Source organism: Vulpes vulpes, chromosome 7, assembly GCF_048418805.1.
Source record: "Vulpes vulpes isolate BD-2025 chromosome 7, VulVul3, whole genome shotgun sequence".
NCBI classification, from domain to species: domain Eukaryota; kingdom Metazoa; phylum Chordata; class Mammalia; order Carnivora; family Canidae; genus Vulpes; species Vulpes vulpes.
In genome coordinates, this window is record NC_132786.1 from 7,781,202 (window position 1) to 7,798,676 (window position 17,475).

General features: G+C 41.3%; 3 protein-coding genes across 4 annotated transcripts in view; all 3 read right to left on the reverse strand.

The window, feature by feature from the left end:
* Window positions 1–17,475, reverse strand: part of SSBP1 (single stranded DNA binding protein 1) — a 191,599-nt gene that overhangs the window by 149,741 nt on the left and 24,383 nt on the right. Inside the window, exons 8-9 of one of the 2 annotated variants that reach the window (XR_012002432.1) lie at window positions 11,334–11,500; window positions 9,274–9,980 (exon numbers count right to left, since the gene is read on the reverse strand). The exons of the other annotated variant lie outside the window; for it this stretch is intronic. The gene's annotated coding sequence lies outside the window, so the exon portion shown is untranslated. Of the gene's footprint in view, window positions 1–9,273; window positions 9,981–11,333; window positions 11,501–17,475 lie in introns of those variants that run through there. 2 annotated transcript variants of the gene reach the window in all.
* Window positions 4,792–5,691, reverse strand: TAS2R4 (taste 2 receptor member 4). The gene has a single exon (XM_025982137.1). The coding sequence runs from the start codon at window positions 5,689–5,691 to the stop codon at window positions 4,792–4,794; it is 900 nt and encodes a 299-aa protein (XP_025837922.1).
* TAS2R3 (taste 2 receptor member 3) lies at window positions 13,639–16,643 on the reverse strand. The gene has a single exon (XM_025982229.2). The coding sequence runs from the start codon at window positions 16,438–16,440 to the stop codon at window positions 15,490–15,492; it is 951 nt and encodes a 316-aa protein (XP_025838014.1). The 5' UTR covers window positions 16,441–16,643; the 3' UTR covers window positions 13,639–15,489.

Genomic DNA, 17,475 nt, shown 5'->3' on the forward strand with positions numbered 1-17,475 from the left:
ATAGCCAAACTGTGGAAGGAGCCTCGGTGTCCATCGAAAGATGAATGGATAAAGAAGATGTGGCTTATGTATGCAATGGAATACTACTCAGCAATTAGAAACGACAAATACCCACCATTTGCTTCAACGTGGATGGAACTGGAGGGTATTATGCTGAGTGCAGTAAGTCAATCGGAGAAGGACAAACAGTGTATGTTCTCATTCATTTGGGGAATATAAATAATAGTGAAAGGGAATATAAAGGAAGGGAAAAGAAATGTGTGTGAAATATCAGGAAGGGAGACAGAACATAAAGACTCCTAACTCTGGGAAACGAACTAGGGGTGGTGGAAGGGGAGGAGGGTGGGGGGCGGGGGGGAATGGGTGACAGGCACTGAGGGGGACACTTGATGGGATGAGCACTGGGTGTTTTTCTGTATGTTGGTAAATTGAACACCAATAAAAATTAATTTATAAAAAAAAAAGAAAAGGTAAAAATCCTTAGAATGCATAAGAATTCCATTTAGCTCATACATGAATTGTAGCCACTTTCCCATCACCTATTAGCCTATTCATTCCCATGTTGCAACATTCAAAATAAACTTAAAAATGCTTTCTTCTTTAATGTTGATAAATTTTTAGTTTAAGAATATATCTCACCTAAAACAAAAGGAAGGCGACCTACAGAATGGGAGAAGAAATTTGCAAATGACATATCTGATAAAGCACTAGTATCCAAAATATATAAAGAACTGATATAATGCAACACCCAAAAAATGAATAATCCATTAAAAATGGGCATCAGACATGAAAAGACATTTCCCCAAAGACATCCAAATGGCCAACAGACACATGAAAAGATGCTGAAAGAAAGAAAGAAAGAAAGAAAGAAAGAAAAGAAAAGATGCTCAACATCACTCATCATCAGGGAAATGCAAATCAAAATTACCATGAGATATCACCTCATGCCTGTCAGAATGGCTAAAACCAAAAACACAGGAAACAAATGTTGGCAAGGATGTGGAGAAAAAGAACCCCTATGCACTGTGGGTAGGAATGCAAACTGGCACAACCCCTGTGGAAAACAGTATGGAAGTTTCTCAAAAAAAAATATAAATACAGCAGCCCAGGTGGCTCACCGGTTTAGCGCCACCTTCAGTCCAGGACGTGATCCTGAAGACCCAGAATCGAGTCCCATGTCAGGCTCCCTGCATGGAGCCTGCTTCTCCCTCTGCCTGTCTCTCTCTCTCTCTCTCTCTCTCTCTCTCTCTCTCTTTCTCTCTCATTCTGTGTGTGTGTCTCTCATGAATACATAAATAAAATCTTTAAAGAAAAAGTATAAATACAACTACCCTAAAATCTAATAATCAAACTACTGGGTATTACCCAAAAAAATACAAAAACACTAATTCAAAGGTATACATGCACCTCATGTTTACTGCAGCATTATTTACAAAAGCCAAATGATGGAAGCAGCCCAAGTGTCCATCAATAGATGAACGGATAAAGAAGATATGGTATACATATATACAATGGAATGTTATTCAGCCATAAAACATAAAATCTTGATATTTGCAACAATATGAATGGATCTAGAGAGTATACTGCTAGGTGAAATAAATCAGAGAAAAACAAATGCTATATGATCTCACTCATATGTGGTATTTAAAAAAACAAAACAAATGAGCAAAAGGAGAAAAAAGAGAGACAAACCAAGAAACAGACTCTTAACTATAGAGAACAAACTGATGGTTACCAGAGGGAAGGTGAGTGGGGGGGATGGGTGAAATGGGTAATGAGAATTAAAGAGCACATTTACCATGATGAAAAAAATAATAAAAAATTTTAAATTTATAGAGAGAGAGAGAGAGAGAGAATATATACATGTATATATACACATAGAGAGAGAGAGCGCACACACATATATATGTATGTGTGTGTGTGTGTGTGTATATTTAGGTGAGGTGTGTGTGTGTGTATATATGGTGTATATTTAGGTGAGGTGTGTATATTTAAGCCTAAATTTCAGGTTTAAAAACCCACTATCTATTTACATGATACCGTGACATTTGTTTTACCTAAGGAAACTAAGCACCCATAAGATCTTCATACCTCCCTCTCCCCCCTGTATTAGTATATTAGTCAACATTATGTTATAAAATATTAATTGTATACATATACATACACATACACACATGTGCCTCTGTGTGTGTGTGTGTGTGTGTGTGTGTGTGTGTGTAGTGTGTACACACATATATATATTAGCAGCCCTGGGTGGGTTTTTCAAGCTGGGCATATTGTGCTTCTGACACTTTTGATTATTTTCTTCTTGTCCTAGAAGATAAAGCTTTATAACTGGGCACGATCCTACATTGTTCCAGTCTTTCCACACATCTTGTGATATAGTTAAAAAGAAATGGATTTTAGAATCAGAAGACAAACTGGAGGCTTGGATCTACCACTTCGTAATTTATGAGCCATTTATAATACCCGTTTGTGCCTCAATTTTTTCATCTGTATGATGGGTAATACCAACATTCTCTAAGAAGTTGTGAAGAACCAATGAAATTGCATGTGAAAATGTACCTCAGACAATATTGGGTTTTAGCAATTCAAAGTTAAATGGCAATGTGCCCAAGCTATAGCTACCACAGTGTGTATTTCATGATGTTATACAGACACTGCCCTGGCACCCACCCTTCATGCCAGAGAGTAACTCTTCTTAACAAGGAGTTTTAAACATCCTTCCCTTTAATGAATAGGCAGAGAATATAGAGAGGTGCAGGGTATTGCTTAAAGAGAGCCTATGAATTATCATATATTGAAGAAATGAACTCTAAATTTTTTTTTTAATTCCTGGTTAGTCAGTATTTAGTGGCAGAGCATACTGGAACCAGCAAAACTCCAAACCCACAACATTGCTAAAAACTCTGCCCAAAGAGGACTATGGGCAAGCACCCAAACAAAGACATATGGTATAGTATTAGTTTGTTCAGTAAGGCAATAGAGACCCAAAACTACAGTCTGAAAGAATAGAGATGTTTATTTCCCATAAACAGTCCTGGAGTTAAGGTATAAACAGTCCAGAGCTGGTATAGCACTCCACAGTGTCAGGAACTGTGAAGCCAACTAGGATGGATGATTCTTCCACTATCCCCAGGCAGTCACTTCATGTGTTGGTCCTACATGGCCAATCCTTACATCCATTATTCCAGACCACAGGAAGAAGAAAGGGAAAAGGGGACGGTAGGGCACACCTGTTCCAGGGGCACCACCTAGAAATTATACACACCACTTCTCCTCATATTCCATTGGCCAAACTTGATCACACATAATACCTACTTACAAGAGAAAGCTGTAAAATGTACTTTGCTGCCAAAATTCTGGGTAGCTAAAAATTCTGTTACTATGGAAGAGAAAGGAAAGAGAATGCATCCGGAGGGATCCACAAGGCTTTCTGCTACTCATTTAGAGTTCTTATATCATGATGAATATTTAATCATCCTCAGTAATCCTTTTATCTCCTAATCTTAAGATTCTAAGATGATGGAAACCTTTATTTTTAGCACAAAATGTTGGTTTGGGTGGTCCTTACTGAATAATGCAGTCAAGATTCTGGTGTCCAGAATGGGAAAAATCAGGTAATTTGTAAAATTTAGAGATTTTTCATTATTTAATAAAGAGATTGTTATTTTAATAAGATTATTTACTTTGAGATGTGTAAATATTGCATAAATATTTTATAAATACAAAAGAATTGTATAAATGTAAATTATTATTCCCAATTCCCATTTCAAAACTGATCAATATTCCATCTTCAGATTTCTGTTCCTCTGTAGCCAGTACTGCTGTCTCAACTCTCCTCCCCCCAAAAAACCCAGTGTTACTGAAGAAGTATGCAGTGCCCATACAACCCAGTACATAAATTCATAAGCAGATGACATACATTCACCAAAAGTCTGATGCTCCCACTACCAAGCCATTGGACTGGTAAACTCCTGGCTTTCCCCTGAATTCCATATCACAGGACAGGGGACAAACTTTTGTAAAGTTCCACTCAGATTGGGTTAATTTCACTATTTGGCACTTGCTTTTGACCTCAGGCTAGCTCCTTGGAATTTAAGATCCTTGGAACTATCCAGGATTGGGCTTCTTTCATTCTAATCACTTTCCTCCACCCATCAACTCTGACCCTTCCCTTCTCTCCAGAACAACCTAGAAATTCAGTCCTAAAGTTTCTTGGTAATAATAGTTCAGTGACTGCGACCCACCAAGGGCTCTTTTTTCTGTACATCTGCCACATTATATACCTGTTAGCTTTCACCTTTCTCTTTCTTCTCTTTTCTCTCTAAAACTCTTTTCTTCCATTTCTCTCTGCATCCTCTTGCTATGTTTTAAGACAGTCTAGTGCCTACTGATGATGATTCACCCATTGCTAAGCCTTTACCCTCAGCTAAACCTCAAAAATTTAACTAATCAAGTGAACTGTAATGTATTATTTAATTTGGGGGAACTCCCCCTTATACTTCAGTAGCCCATGGAACAGTGTGGTGACTTCTACTAGCCAGGGATGCAATACCCATGAAAACTACATGATACGTAATATCTCAAGTTCTTTAGAAAAAAATGTCTAATATTTTAAATTTTTTTAATTGCAGAATAAACTGAAATACAGCCACTTAAAGGCCTAGAAGGTCAGTTCAACAATTACAAAAATGAATTCCTCAGACCTCTGGGATAACTGCTAATGGAGAAAATCTTGCCCCCAAACAATGAGGGGACTCCAGGCCACTATTTACTACTGAAATTCCATTATTTGTTGAAACAAAGAATCTTCTTTGCTTTTGTTTTCAGTTTAGGATGTGTGAGGATAATGAGAATAGAATGTCCTGGAGGGTAAAAGCTGGAAATAACCAAACAGATGGATCTGGTTCTCAAATCCATCCCACCATAAGGGAAATAATGTAGCAAGGTAGCAACTGAGTAAGGAATGTACAGGATGAGGAAACAGATCATCAGCTTCATAGCGCCCACATGAGCTTCAGTCTGAGGATTCCAAAAAATAGTGGTGTTTTTCTGCATCTTCTGTATATGTCTCCTCAAGGAATGTATCAACAAGGAAGCAGAAGTCACATTAATGATAAACTGGAGAACTGAGCGCAAGACCAAAGAGGTCACCAAAGACAAGACACTCCCATGGATGCCACATCCTGTACCATTTCTCTGAGTCACAAATTCAGGAAGGGATGATGTCTGTTTGAGCACAACATACAGGAGAGTGGTGAAGGCAGAAATCAGTACACAGGCTAGCAGCAGCCTGGGGATCTTTGGGGAGAGATTTCGCTTCAGCAGGAGAAATACTGCAAGTTGGAAGTCTGTAATCTTCACGCAGTACAAGGCATTGAGCAAGGTTACAAACCAGAGACTATTAGAGTCCAAAAACATCCAACACGACAGGAAAAAAGTGGATAGGTGCACCGACCTTTCCATTTTTGGAGAGATGAAGAAGTAGATGATGTTGAGTAGAAACAGTCCCAGCATAAGAAATCTGGTGATGCCCAAGCTGAAGAGGATCCAATTAGAAGAGGAGATTCTATGGCTTTTGAGCCAAGTCCTATAACTGACCACTGCAATAAACAGATTTACAATGAGTCCCACAAAATTCAAAATTGCTGAGAAAATAATGGCAGATAAAAAGAATATCTGAAGCATCTTTCCTCATCGAGAACTTAGCAGCTGTGGTACAGACCCTGGGAACAGGAGAAATACTGCGACATGCAAGTAGGCACCAGGACCCAGCCAGGAAGGACATTCCTTTTCTAATTGTCTCCAGGGTGACAAATGAGCCATTAATGGTATAAGAGCCAGCTGCTTTTCCTGAGATGCAAATCTTCCCAGGATTGCATTACTAGTTCTTCATTCATATCCTATTTTCCTTAGAAATGCCTAGTTAAAACACCCCCAGTGAACCTGGGAGTCCACTCCGCCAAGAGAAGGACAGCTGGAGGGAGGAGATGCAGAAGGCTCCAAGGACTTCAAGTTCAAGTGACAGAACTTCAGTCCAGCAATGTCTCTGTCCCTGCTTCACAGTAAACGAAGCTTTTCTCAAGAACAACCCCAGAAGACAGTGGGAATTCCCAGGCTTCATTCCTACCCACTCACCCTCATCCACACATCCATGGAATACTGAAGTCCACCGTCTCTCTCCCCTTGTAAGCGGGCGATGCTGCAGCTCTGTTTTCTCCATCTGTCCTTCTTTCCATGCCAACATTACTCTTTCATGCCTGAGCACCTACTGTGATTCACAGTTACAAACAGACCAAGTTCAAGGACGTCTCACTTCCTCAAGAAAGCCTTTTCTCAATGAATGCCATCTATCACAATGATTACTTTGCATTCCCTCTCCAGTCCCATATACAGTTGTGCCATAATCATTTGCTGTGATATGCTTTTGTGTAGAAAAAAATGTCAGCCACTTCTTCACGTGTTTCCTTTTAGATGTGGGTTTATGCTTAGATCACATGGGGCTATTTCTTCTTAGGCATTTAACTGCCAATCAAAGTACTCTGGTACCAAATACATAGTAATGCTTTAGCTATAGTTTTGCATCTCGTCACTTGATTCCTCTGTAATTTCTCACACAGGGAAGGGCACAATATGCTTGGCATATTATATTATCAAAGACTATGAGTGAATGCGAGGATATGGCATCTCTTAACTACTCCAGCAATTGGGGGAACCCAAGGTACAAACCTCTATGCAGCCACATAGAGGTTACCAAATTAGCATCAAAATAAAGTACACACAGTCCTGTTACTTTATATGGGAACAGAAATACAAATAATAAAACAGAAGGTAAGGTATGAATCCCACCAGGTCCAAGAGGGGGAGTAAATTTATGAGGCCCTTTAAGACAGGTGACAGGAAAGCAAGCCTGGAGGGATTCCCTGAGCTGGAGCCCAGTGGCTTACAAAAGCATTTGTATAAAAGTAAGGGGCACATGACAGAAGCATGCCCAGATCAGTCAACCAAGCAAACACAGAGGGAATAAGCAAGGCAATGGAAGGGAAGATTATATCACAGCACATAATTCCACTTAATTATTTATAAAATAACTGTTAAAGTAATTAGTTGAAATACTAGAAATATCACATTTAGATAGAATAAATAATATGGAGTAAGATATAAGAATTAAATGTCCTAATGCTCGCTTTGGCAGCACAAATACTAAAAAAAAAGAATTAAATGTACCAAAAGGGGTGGGGGAACCCAGTACTGAGCAGCAAGAAACCCTATTCAGAATGTGATATACAAGGTTGTTGGGTTCTTAGTAGCAGGAGACTCTATAATTAAGATGTGACCCTGTTGGCTAGGATCACCAGTGAGGATGCTGGTTCTGCCAGAATTTATTTCTGAAAAGGTCAATATGGAAAAGCATTAACAAAACCCTTTCTCCCTCTCCATGAGAGTTTTACCTTCAGTTAAATGTAAATCTTATGGATACTGCTTTGAGCTTCCTTGAGTGTAGTGACTCTTCTGATGTGTGCGTCCTTTTAAGTATTTTTAATGATTTTTATTTATTTATTAGAGAGATTGAGAGAATACGAATGGGGGCAGGGACAAAGAGAGAGGGAGAAGCAGACTCCCCACTGAGCAGAGAGCCTGACACGGGGCTCCATCCTAGGATCCTGAGATCATGACCTGAGTGGAAGATAGATGCTAAACCAACTGAGCTACCCACCACCCTGATATGTGTGCCCTTTGACTCAATCTTGGCAGTTATGTCTATGAAATTATTACAAGAGAAACTGACACCCTTGGGATATGAAGCTTTTTAAGGCAGTCCCACCCCTACACAACTGTAGATCTCTTCCTCTTTTACCTCAGCTCTCTGGCTGCAGCAAGGACTCTGCAAAAGAGGAAGGTCTGACACTGCCCTGCTCATAAGCTAGGTGTCCCTGAACTATATCTACCTGAGTAGACCGGTGCCAGAGACCTGGGACAGTCTTCTAAGTCTTACTATTTACTGGAGCCCAAGAAGACCCACTGGTGGGTGCACTGCCGTCATGAGTCCCAACTCTAGATTCATCTGGCAGATCCGTCAGGAAAACTTTAGGGCAAATAGTCAAAGCAAAAGGATAACTTAGCTTATTTGATGAGGCTTTGAAGAATGAGGTCAGTCATGAATAAATGGGAATAACAAACTCTGAGCTGTTTTCAAGAGTACTGATGTTGCTTAGGAGGAATAAAGAAGGAAAATTCCACTTCTTGGGCTATTTTCAGTGCAATTATCATTCTATTCCCAATAAGGCACCAGGCATCTTAAATCTCAAGTAATCCTCAAACAGTTCTAGAAGGAAGATATGGTTGTCCTTATTTCTAGGTGAGGACAATGAAGATGAGACAAAGTAGGTGGCTGAAAAATTTCATAGAAAATCAGCAGCTAAGGTGTAAGGTCTTTCTGAGGCCGAGCTCTTTCCACTTGTTACCCTCATTGATTCATTCATTCAATAAACTGTTATCATCGGCCAGGCACTGTGTCAGGTGCTGGGAAAATAGAAGAATCACCCACAGCACATCTTGCCTTCAAAAAACACAGAGGAACAGGGTGCCTGGGTGGTGTTGTCAGTTAAGGGTCCAACTCTTGGTTTCGGCCCACGTCCTGATCTCAGGGTTATGAGATTGAGCACCGCATCCAACTCTGACCTCATTGCAGAGTGTGCTTGGGGTTCTCTCTCCCTCTCTCTTTGCCCCTCTTGCTCATTCTCTCTCTCTCTCTCTCTTCCTCTCTCTCTCTCTCTCTCTAATAAATAAAAAAATCTTAAAGAAAAAAATCACACAGAATAGTGGAGAGACAGACAAAAAGTCAAAGTTCAGTGTTTCTGGTGCTATGTGAAGGGAAAACAAAGTGTGTAAGGGGGTGTGCTGAGGCACTTGAGCCTCCCGTCTCAGAGGACTAGACCTGTCTTCGCACTCCACGAGGCTCCATCTCTGGCTGAGTGCACTGGTCACGCAGTGGTGGATCTCAGCAACAGAACAGAGCAGTGCATGTTTGTGGCTGGCACAAAAGGAGACTAGAGACATAGATCATCTGGGCCAGAATCCCTCAGCATATATGAAGCATTTTTTTCAGTGACACAGAGATGAAATACTTGTTTGTGTGTCTTTAGTGCCCACCAGGTGTGATATTTTTGAGAACAGCAACTGGCATCTAGTATAGTACTTGGTGTTAAGTGACTGTCAGATAAATGTCTGAGGTATAAACAAAAGAACCGGAATCAAGATGAACCAGAATCACAAAGGTGTGAGAACTTTATTTATTCCTAGAATATTACAGCAGCATCTGGCAGCTTGGCAGGAACCCCTCCGCTTCTTGAAGAGATCTGCTAGATGGGCAGTAAGGGTACAAACCTGCTAAGCAACCAAAAAAAAAAGTTCACAAATCACCTCTCTTTGGGTGTGAGTACCCTATTTACCAACAGATGGGTGCTGAGGCTAGACAAAACACACAGAAGAACTCCACTCATGAGCTTCTGAAAAAATATTTTTCAGAGTTAACCTGGAAATACTGGTCTGGTCATCTAGCCAGCTCCACTAAGTCGTGATGACAATTTCATTAGAGTGAGATCAACAATTTGGCAAACTCCTATGTGCAGAGAAAAAATAAAGTTCTTAATTTAGTCTAAAAGTTATATCATCTTTCTCCTGAGCCCCCAACTACTGGTTGGTGGTAAGTGCTTAATCCAATGAGATAAATATCCTCAGAAAAATGTTTAGTCTCTTTTAGATTTAAAAATTAAAATCTGATATTCTACATATGAGTGAAACCATGATTCTTGTCTTCTCCAATTGACTTACTTCAGTCAGCATAATACCTTCCAGTTCCATCCACATCAATGTAATGGTAGGTATCCGTCCTTTCTGATGGCTGGGTAATATTCCATTGTATATATAGACCACCTCTTCTTTATCCATCCGTCAATGGCTCTTTCCGTAGTTGGCTGTTGTGGACATTGCTGCTATAAACATTGGGGTGCAGATGTCCCATCATCTCACTACATTTGTATCTTTAGGATAAATACCCAGTAGTGCAATTGCTGGTCATAGGGTAGCTCTATTTTTAACTTCGTGAGAAACCTCCACATGGTTTTCCAGAGTGGCTGCACCAGCCTGCATTCCCACCAACAGTGCAAGAGGGTTCCCCTTTCTCCACATCCTCGCCAGCATTTGTTGTTTCCTGTCTTGTTCATTTTAGCCATTCTCACTGGTGTAAAGTGGTATCTCATTGTGGTTTTGATTTGTATTTCCCTGATAACAAGTCATGTGGAACATTTTTACATTTTATATTTTACATTTTTACATTTTACATCCCTTAGTGAAAGGGACCCTGGGGGAGAGGGGGAAACTGAGTGGTGAAAAATTAGAAAGGAAGACAAACCATGAGAGACCCCTAACTCTGGGAAACAACCAGGGAGTTGCGGAAGTGGAGGTGGGTGGAGGGATGAGGTAACTGGGTGGCAGGCATTAGGGAAGGCACATGATAAGATGATCACTGGTGTTATACTATATGTTGGCAAATTAAATTTAAATAAGTTAAATTAAGAACAAAAAAATTAAAATCTGAGGCACCATCTCATACCATCCTTCTCCCCTTTAATTAGGGTCCAGGTGTATGGGAAAGGAGGTGGAGATTAATGCTACCTCATGGTGTTAAAGAAGTGTCATGTCCACTCTCTCTCTCTCAGTGTCCTTGTCTCCTCAGGCTTCCAGGGAGAGGTCCTTGTCCCCTGGTGGCTGCCTGCCCCCACCTGCATTCAGGGCTGAGTTGGTGCCTGTGTTTTGCTCCCACTAAGGGCAACCTGGGAGCTTTTAAGCAGTCCTCAAAGAGACGGGGAATGAGGACACTCACCTGCCCTCCTTGCTCTCCCTTTTCTCCTTCCCACCATCCCCTGAGGACAGGAAGGAGCAGGCTTTCACTTAGATCATATCCTCCGATACCACCAGCAACAACACACTCCATTGATTCATTGTCATAAGACTAGAACTCCATGAAGCACATTTTTTGGGCTCAACCCTGATAGGCTGATATTTGTTGCATAGTTACTATGCTTTAGTTGCTAAAACAATTTACAACTACATTGTCTTACTTAACCGTCACACCAGTCCTATGAGGTATTTTATAAAATTACCTATGTCATAGTAAAGGGAACTGAAGTCAAGATTCAGTAACTTGCCAAGGAGTACACAATCTAAGTGATGAGGTCAGAATTTGAATCCAATGTGTTAGGCTCCAGAAATAACACTATTAGCCCCCACACTACATATTTTTCTAGCCCAGCAAAATATAAAAATACCTGAAAATAACATATAGTTGTCATCTGCAAGTTGTTGGAGTTTTTGAGGTCATTTTTGCCTTCTTAAAACAGAACTTTTTGCAGAATGTCAGACTTTCCTCTCCACCTCTCCAAAGACAAGAAAATCACAAACACAACTTTAAGATCTAGATGGGACTGTTCATCACCTGTTGGAAAACATCAGGGACATTGTTTAAAGCAAAGGACATTTCACTGATAGACATTGAAACTGCCTGAAAAATGTTGGAATGTATTTTTGGGGGAAGTTTTTGTTGTTTGTTCATTTATTTTCATTTATGATCCTTCAAGACCCAAACTACAGCTCAATCTCATTAAGGATCAGGACCTGAGAAATTGGCTCAAGAGGTCAGAAAATACTAAAAATGAGAAGCAGGGCCCTCTGATGGAAAATTGGAAGGTCTCATGAGCTATTATCATAAGCTGCTGCTGATTCATGTGTTAATACACCAAAAGCAATACACCAGCGATGCACTGAAGAACATGTGTTTGAGAAAGGCAACCTTGGGAACACAGGAAACCCTGACATGGAACTATACTCCAAATGCAGGGACAAGGCTCATCCCCAAACTTTGACCCATGGAACTTGCTCACAGTGGGGGGAAAACCATGCTCTGGTCCTTTGCTCATGAAACAACTAGATGTAAGAGTCTTAAGAGATTTTTTTTTTAATTTTTATTTATTTATGATAGTCATCAGAGAGAGAGAGAGAGGCAGAGACATAGGCAGAGGGAGAAGCAGGCTCCATGCACCGGGAGCCCGACGTGGGATTCGATCCCAGGTCTCCAGGATCGTGCCCTGGGCCAAAGGCAGGTGCCAAACCACTGCGCCACCCAGGGATCCCTTAAGAGATTTTAGTAACGAAAACTAATTCATTGAAAGTAAAACAAAACAAAATGGCCTCTTAGGGTTTCTCAGAACGGGGCCTGAGGTACTAGGTAATTCTTCCTCATGTACTGGGACTCACTGAAGAGCTAGAAGATTAGGTAGGTATTCCCCCTTCTATTTAGAAGACCAGATCCTCTCCAAAATACCCAAATTTCCCAGCATCATGCCTCTAGCAACAGATGAGACTCCCTTCCTCAGCAACTCACCCATTACCCAGACTCATGTCCCGACTCTCACCCCTTTGTTTTTTTTGTTGTTGTTTTTTGGGGTTCTTTTTTATTGGAGTTCAATTTGCCAATATATAGCATAACACCCAGTGCTCATCCCGCCAAGTGCCCCCCTCAGTGCCCATCACCCAGGCCCCCACCCCCCGCCCACCTCCCCTTCCACTACCCCTTGTTCATTTCCCAGAGTTAGGTGTCTCTCATGTTTTGTCACCCTCACTGATATTTTCACTCATTTTTACTCCTTTCCCTTTATTCCCTTTCATTAATTTTTATATTCCTCAAATGAATGAGACCTTGTCCTTTTCCGATTAATTTATTTCACTCAGCCTAATACCCGCCAGGTCCAACCATGTTGAGGCAAACTCACCCCTAACTTTGATTACTGGGAGCCCATATATGACTAATGTCATAGAATAAAGTCCCATATTTTCCAGGAGCCATCTCCCAAATTTCTCTGGAAGAAGAGACAGGAGGAGTTGGGGATGCCACATGTATGAATCTGATTTCATTTACTGACCAGTTGGACTACCACAATACGCTCCCACTCAGAAGTCTCTGTTTCCAACCCACACTCCAGGCTCCAATGAAATGACCAATCGTCATAAGTTCAGCATGTTCACTGCACCATATCTGAATCTGTAGGTTAGGGTAGGATTTAATGGAGCCACAGTGGGAACAGACGGGAAGGATTCTTCAAAAGTTAGCCAAGGGCACCAAGAAACAAAAACAGCCAAGCCAAAATCTTCAGTAAAATGTTACATTCAATTTTAAGAGAGAAAAAGCCCCACACCTAAGCTGGAAGACAGAATCAGGAATCCAGAAGGTGAGAGTTAAGCGGAGAAGTCGAAGTGACACAAAGTAGGAGCAAGTGTTCAAGAGTGGGTGACAATGAATTCAAGAGTAGGGATCAGGGATGAGGGTTAACAAAGCAGATGTTAATCAAGACAACGTGGATTTCCATAGTTAAGCTTCCCTGAGCTGGAAAGCAGCATAGATCTGTAATAATTACAAAAGTATCCATTCAGAACCCTTATATTTTAGTGAATTATGAATGACTATTGAATAATTGTTTCAACAGATATCTTTCTGAAAGAGAATTTTATGTCAGAATTAGGAATTTTCCTAGTAGCTTCAAGAGATAAGTATCAATTCAAAAACAAACAGTGCAGACCAAAAGACATTTATTCCTGTAACTTTAAAAATGAATACATAAATCCCAGAACAATCCCCAAATTAATTTCTGGTTACATATGACCAAATGCCAAGAAGTATGGTGATCCTTAGTGCTATGTCAAAATACCACTCATTCTACACAATCACAATAATAATAGTAATAGTGTTTACTCCACCTGGGACTCTAAGCACTTTTCATCTGGTAACTCACTCACTGCTTCCAGCAACCCTATCAACAACATACTATTAATATTCCCACTTTACAAATGAAGAACAATGAAATAGAGAAAAGTGAAGAAATTGCCCTAAAGTCGCCCAGTTTGGGCAGCCCAGGTGGCTCAGCGGTTTAGCGCCACCTTAGGCCCAGGTTGTGATCCTGGAGACCTGGGATTGAGTCCCACGTCAGGCTCCCCTGCATGGAGCCTGCTTCTCTCTCTGCCTGTGTCTCTGCCTTTCTCTCTCTCTCTTTCTCTCACTCTGTGTCCCTCATGAATAAATAAAATATTTTTAAAAATTTTTTTTAAAATTAATAAAGTTAACCAGTTCACAGGGGCCAGAACAGGAGCCAGAACCCAGGCTACCTGTCTTTAGGCCCCAGATTCACAGCCATGATGCTCTATACCTGACAGCCCCATTAGTGACAGAAATCTAGATTCAGATTTTCCATGGATCCTACTTAACATACATTCATGAGTTTGAGAATTCTTCACGATCATAAATAATAATATTCTCATTGACTTCTGTACATTGTTTAATGATAGGAAATAAATTAATGCCTATGTAACTGTATTGAAACAAGATGTACTGAATTTATAAAAAACTGCTTATATTATTTTAAAAAACTCTCAAGTTTTAAAGTTCATATGCATCTTGGTTAGTTTAAAAAAAAAAACTGGGGATCCCTGGGTGGCTCAGTGGTTTAGCACCTGCCTTCAACCTGGGGCATAATCCTGGAGTCCCAGGATCAAGTCCCACATCAGGCTCCCTGCATGGACCGTCTCTCTTTCTCTCTCTCTGTCTCATGAATAAATAAAATCTTTAAAAAAAAAAAACTGCTTGGACTTTTGCCCAATCTAAAAAATAAAAAATTACTTGGCGATTTACTTGAGCCAAATGACAAAGGAATGCCAGGACAACTGAATAAAATGACTACCACCAGACTGGACAGGAGCCTAAGCCAAGGGTCTTGATTCTCATTCCACTGCTTCTGTCCTCACACAGTGGATATGTGAAAACCAGTCTCCTGTGGGAACTGCTCTTACTGCACAATTCACTGTGAGCCACAATACCAGCCACATCTAGTGAGGGCTCAACACCATACGCTATGCCTCCTGAGTCTCTAATACCCTATGAAGCCTGTGTCACAGTCCACATCTTAAAATAAGGGAAGGAGGATCCGAGAGAAAATGGAAGTAACTCACCAAAGACCAAAAGTGTTGGAAATGGACAGAACCAGAATTCAAACCCAAGTCTGTGGAACTGCAATGCTTTTGCTCTTTCCCTCAGGCCCATTACACTGTTTTATTTACATCAGCTCGTCACTGCCAGTATAAACTTTAAGTTAAAGCTAGTAATCAGCTCATGACGTTGACAGCTATTAAAATACAACCCCACATCTATACAGTGAGTGTTCTTACTATACTGACATTTTTCAGGGACTGTTTAACTCTCTCCAAAACCACCATGCAAAGAGAAGCCATGAGACATGACCCCAGTGGAACAAGGCAATGTAGTAGGGTCTCTCTGCTACTAGTGTCACAGGACGAGTGCCACAGAAGGGTCAGGAAGAGCCATGTAGTCTTAAGCCAGGCAGAAGGACTCCCAAGCTCCTGCCGGTGCCCTCTGTCACTTTATGGGGCAAAAGGTCTCTTGAATCCAGGCTTCAGATAACCAGGCTCACAGCACAGCATCTCCGTAAACATCTGCTTCAGCTTACTGTTTCCCAGAATGATAACGAATGAGTGGCTGGCAGGGTAAAACATTGTAACTACTTCTCCAACTCTCTTAACCATCTCAGTTTCTGGTATGAAATAACTGGATGATGTAATTAAAAAGGCAAGAAAGTAAAGCAGGAAGAGAAAGAGGAAAGAGACGATGATTTTGATGGCTCTCTGGTGGGCCTCCGTGCTCAGATCTCTGGAGCTGGTGCCACTGTGCTTCATCTGCTGTGTGTGCCTCCCCAGGGAGAAGATGAGCAGAAAGTAGGAGGCCAGAGAAACAATTAGGGGAGGGAGGTTCCACAGAGTCCCAAGAACATGGGCCACTTTATAGTCATTTCTCTTCTTTCTAAAGTGCTCGGTCACATTCCCTGTACCAGCAATTCCACTGAGAATAGAATTGATCTTAAATTCACGGACCAGAGACATGGCACTGGCACACGATAAGAGCAGTGCACCCAAAATCATCTGTACGACCACTCTGGAAACTCTCCACTTGAACCAGAGGAATGTCGGATGGGAGAAACTGGCAATTTTCAGGCAGTAGAGGACACTGAGACAGGTGGCAAGCCAAATGCTCAGGTGGTTCGTAAATGTCCAGAAAATATCAATAATTTCCATTACCGTCCCTTCCTCATGTACTTTGGAAAAGAAGACCATTAAAACACCATCAACCAAGAGAATCCACAGCAGAACAATCCTGGAGAGGGCCAGGTTAGTGATGATAACGTCAGACAAAGAGACTGTCTTGTTCTTGAACCAGCTGCTGCCATTGACCAACACTATGAAACCATTCCCCAGCATCCCCAGAATGAACTGAGTGACAGACAGAACCAGGAACACGGATTTCCCCAGCCCTGACATGTCTGCTGCTAGGCAGACCTTGACCTTGCTCTTTCTATTGCTGTACAATCTCCTTGCTTACTTGAAATTTCTCCCTGCAAATCTGTCACCTCTACCTGCTGCTTCACTGTACCTGCCTCTTGTCTCGGCCCAATTTAGTCTGTTGTCGAGCACAGTTTAGTGAACTCTCTCGGGAGCTTTCTGATTAGTCTGTCCTCTTCACAGATGACATGGACTGTCACATGCCATCTCTGACCTAAACTCGGCGGCTCTGTGCCAAAATGCAAATGGAACAGTATCCAATGTCACACGGAGAAGGAAGAGATCTGACTCACAAAGAAGGTGAGGATTTGCACTCGATTCCAAAGGGAAGAGGGGTCTGAGCCACCCAGGACAGAAGGGTGCATCACCCAGAGAGGCCTACAGAATCACTCTGAAGAGTGAAGGGTCTTATTCCTGGGGAGGAGGACTCGGGGACACACACAGAAGCGGGGAGATGAGAATTCCAGCAGAAGGCACTGTCAGAGTCACCCCTGGAGGGAGGTTTAAGTGCATGAAACAGAAAATGTCCAGGGCCACTGATCCTGGGTTAGAATTAAAAGGTGTGCCCCTTAGGGTATGGCTTACATGAGGGGGCTCCACGTCCTTCCCTAGTGGGCCATATCATCAGAAATTCTTAACTAGCTGAGTATCTGAATGATAATGATAACAGATTATATAAGCTATTCGAAATGTCAATCTTCAGAGTGCATGACCACCGTATCAGTAGTTCAGGCGGACTCACAGCAATCACACACAGACCACCTCTCCAACCAAAAAAGCCTTATTTATGTAAAACAGTGCTTTACAAATTTTGACTACAGCCAACAGTAATACCTTTCGTATTTTTTTTATATATCACTATATATTTGCATAGTGTATAGACATATTATCCTGGGAACACATACATAAGGGTCACAAAACAGTATTTCCCCTTTCTAGATGTGTGGCAGTCTGATATTTTCCATCCTGTTCTATTTCTTTCAGTACTGCCTGCATATCACAAACTTGAATTTA

What these genes read in the sequence shown, in the direction of transcription:
- TAS2R4 (XM_025982137.1), bottom strand. Translation starts at nt 5,691, where the DNA reads ATGCTTCAGATATTCTTTTTATCTGCCATTATTTTCTCAGCAATTTTG.
- TAS2R3 (XM_025982229.2), bottom strand. Translation starts at nt 16,440, where the DNA reads ATGTCAGGGCTGGGGAAATCCGTGTTCCTGGTTCTGTCTGTCACTCAG.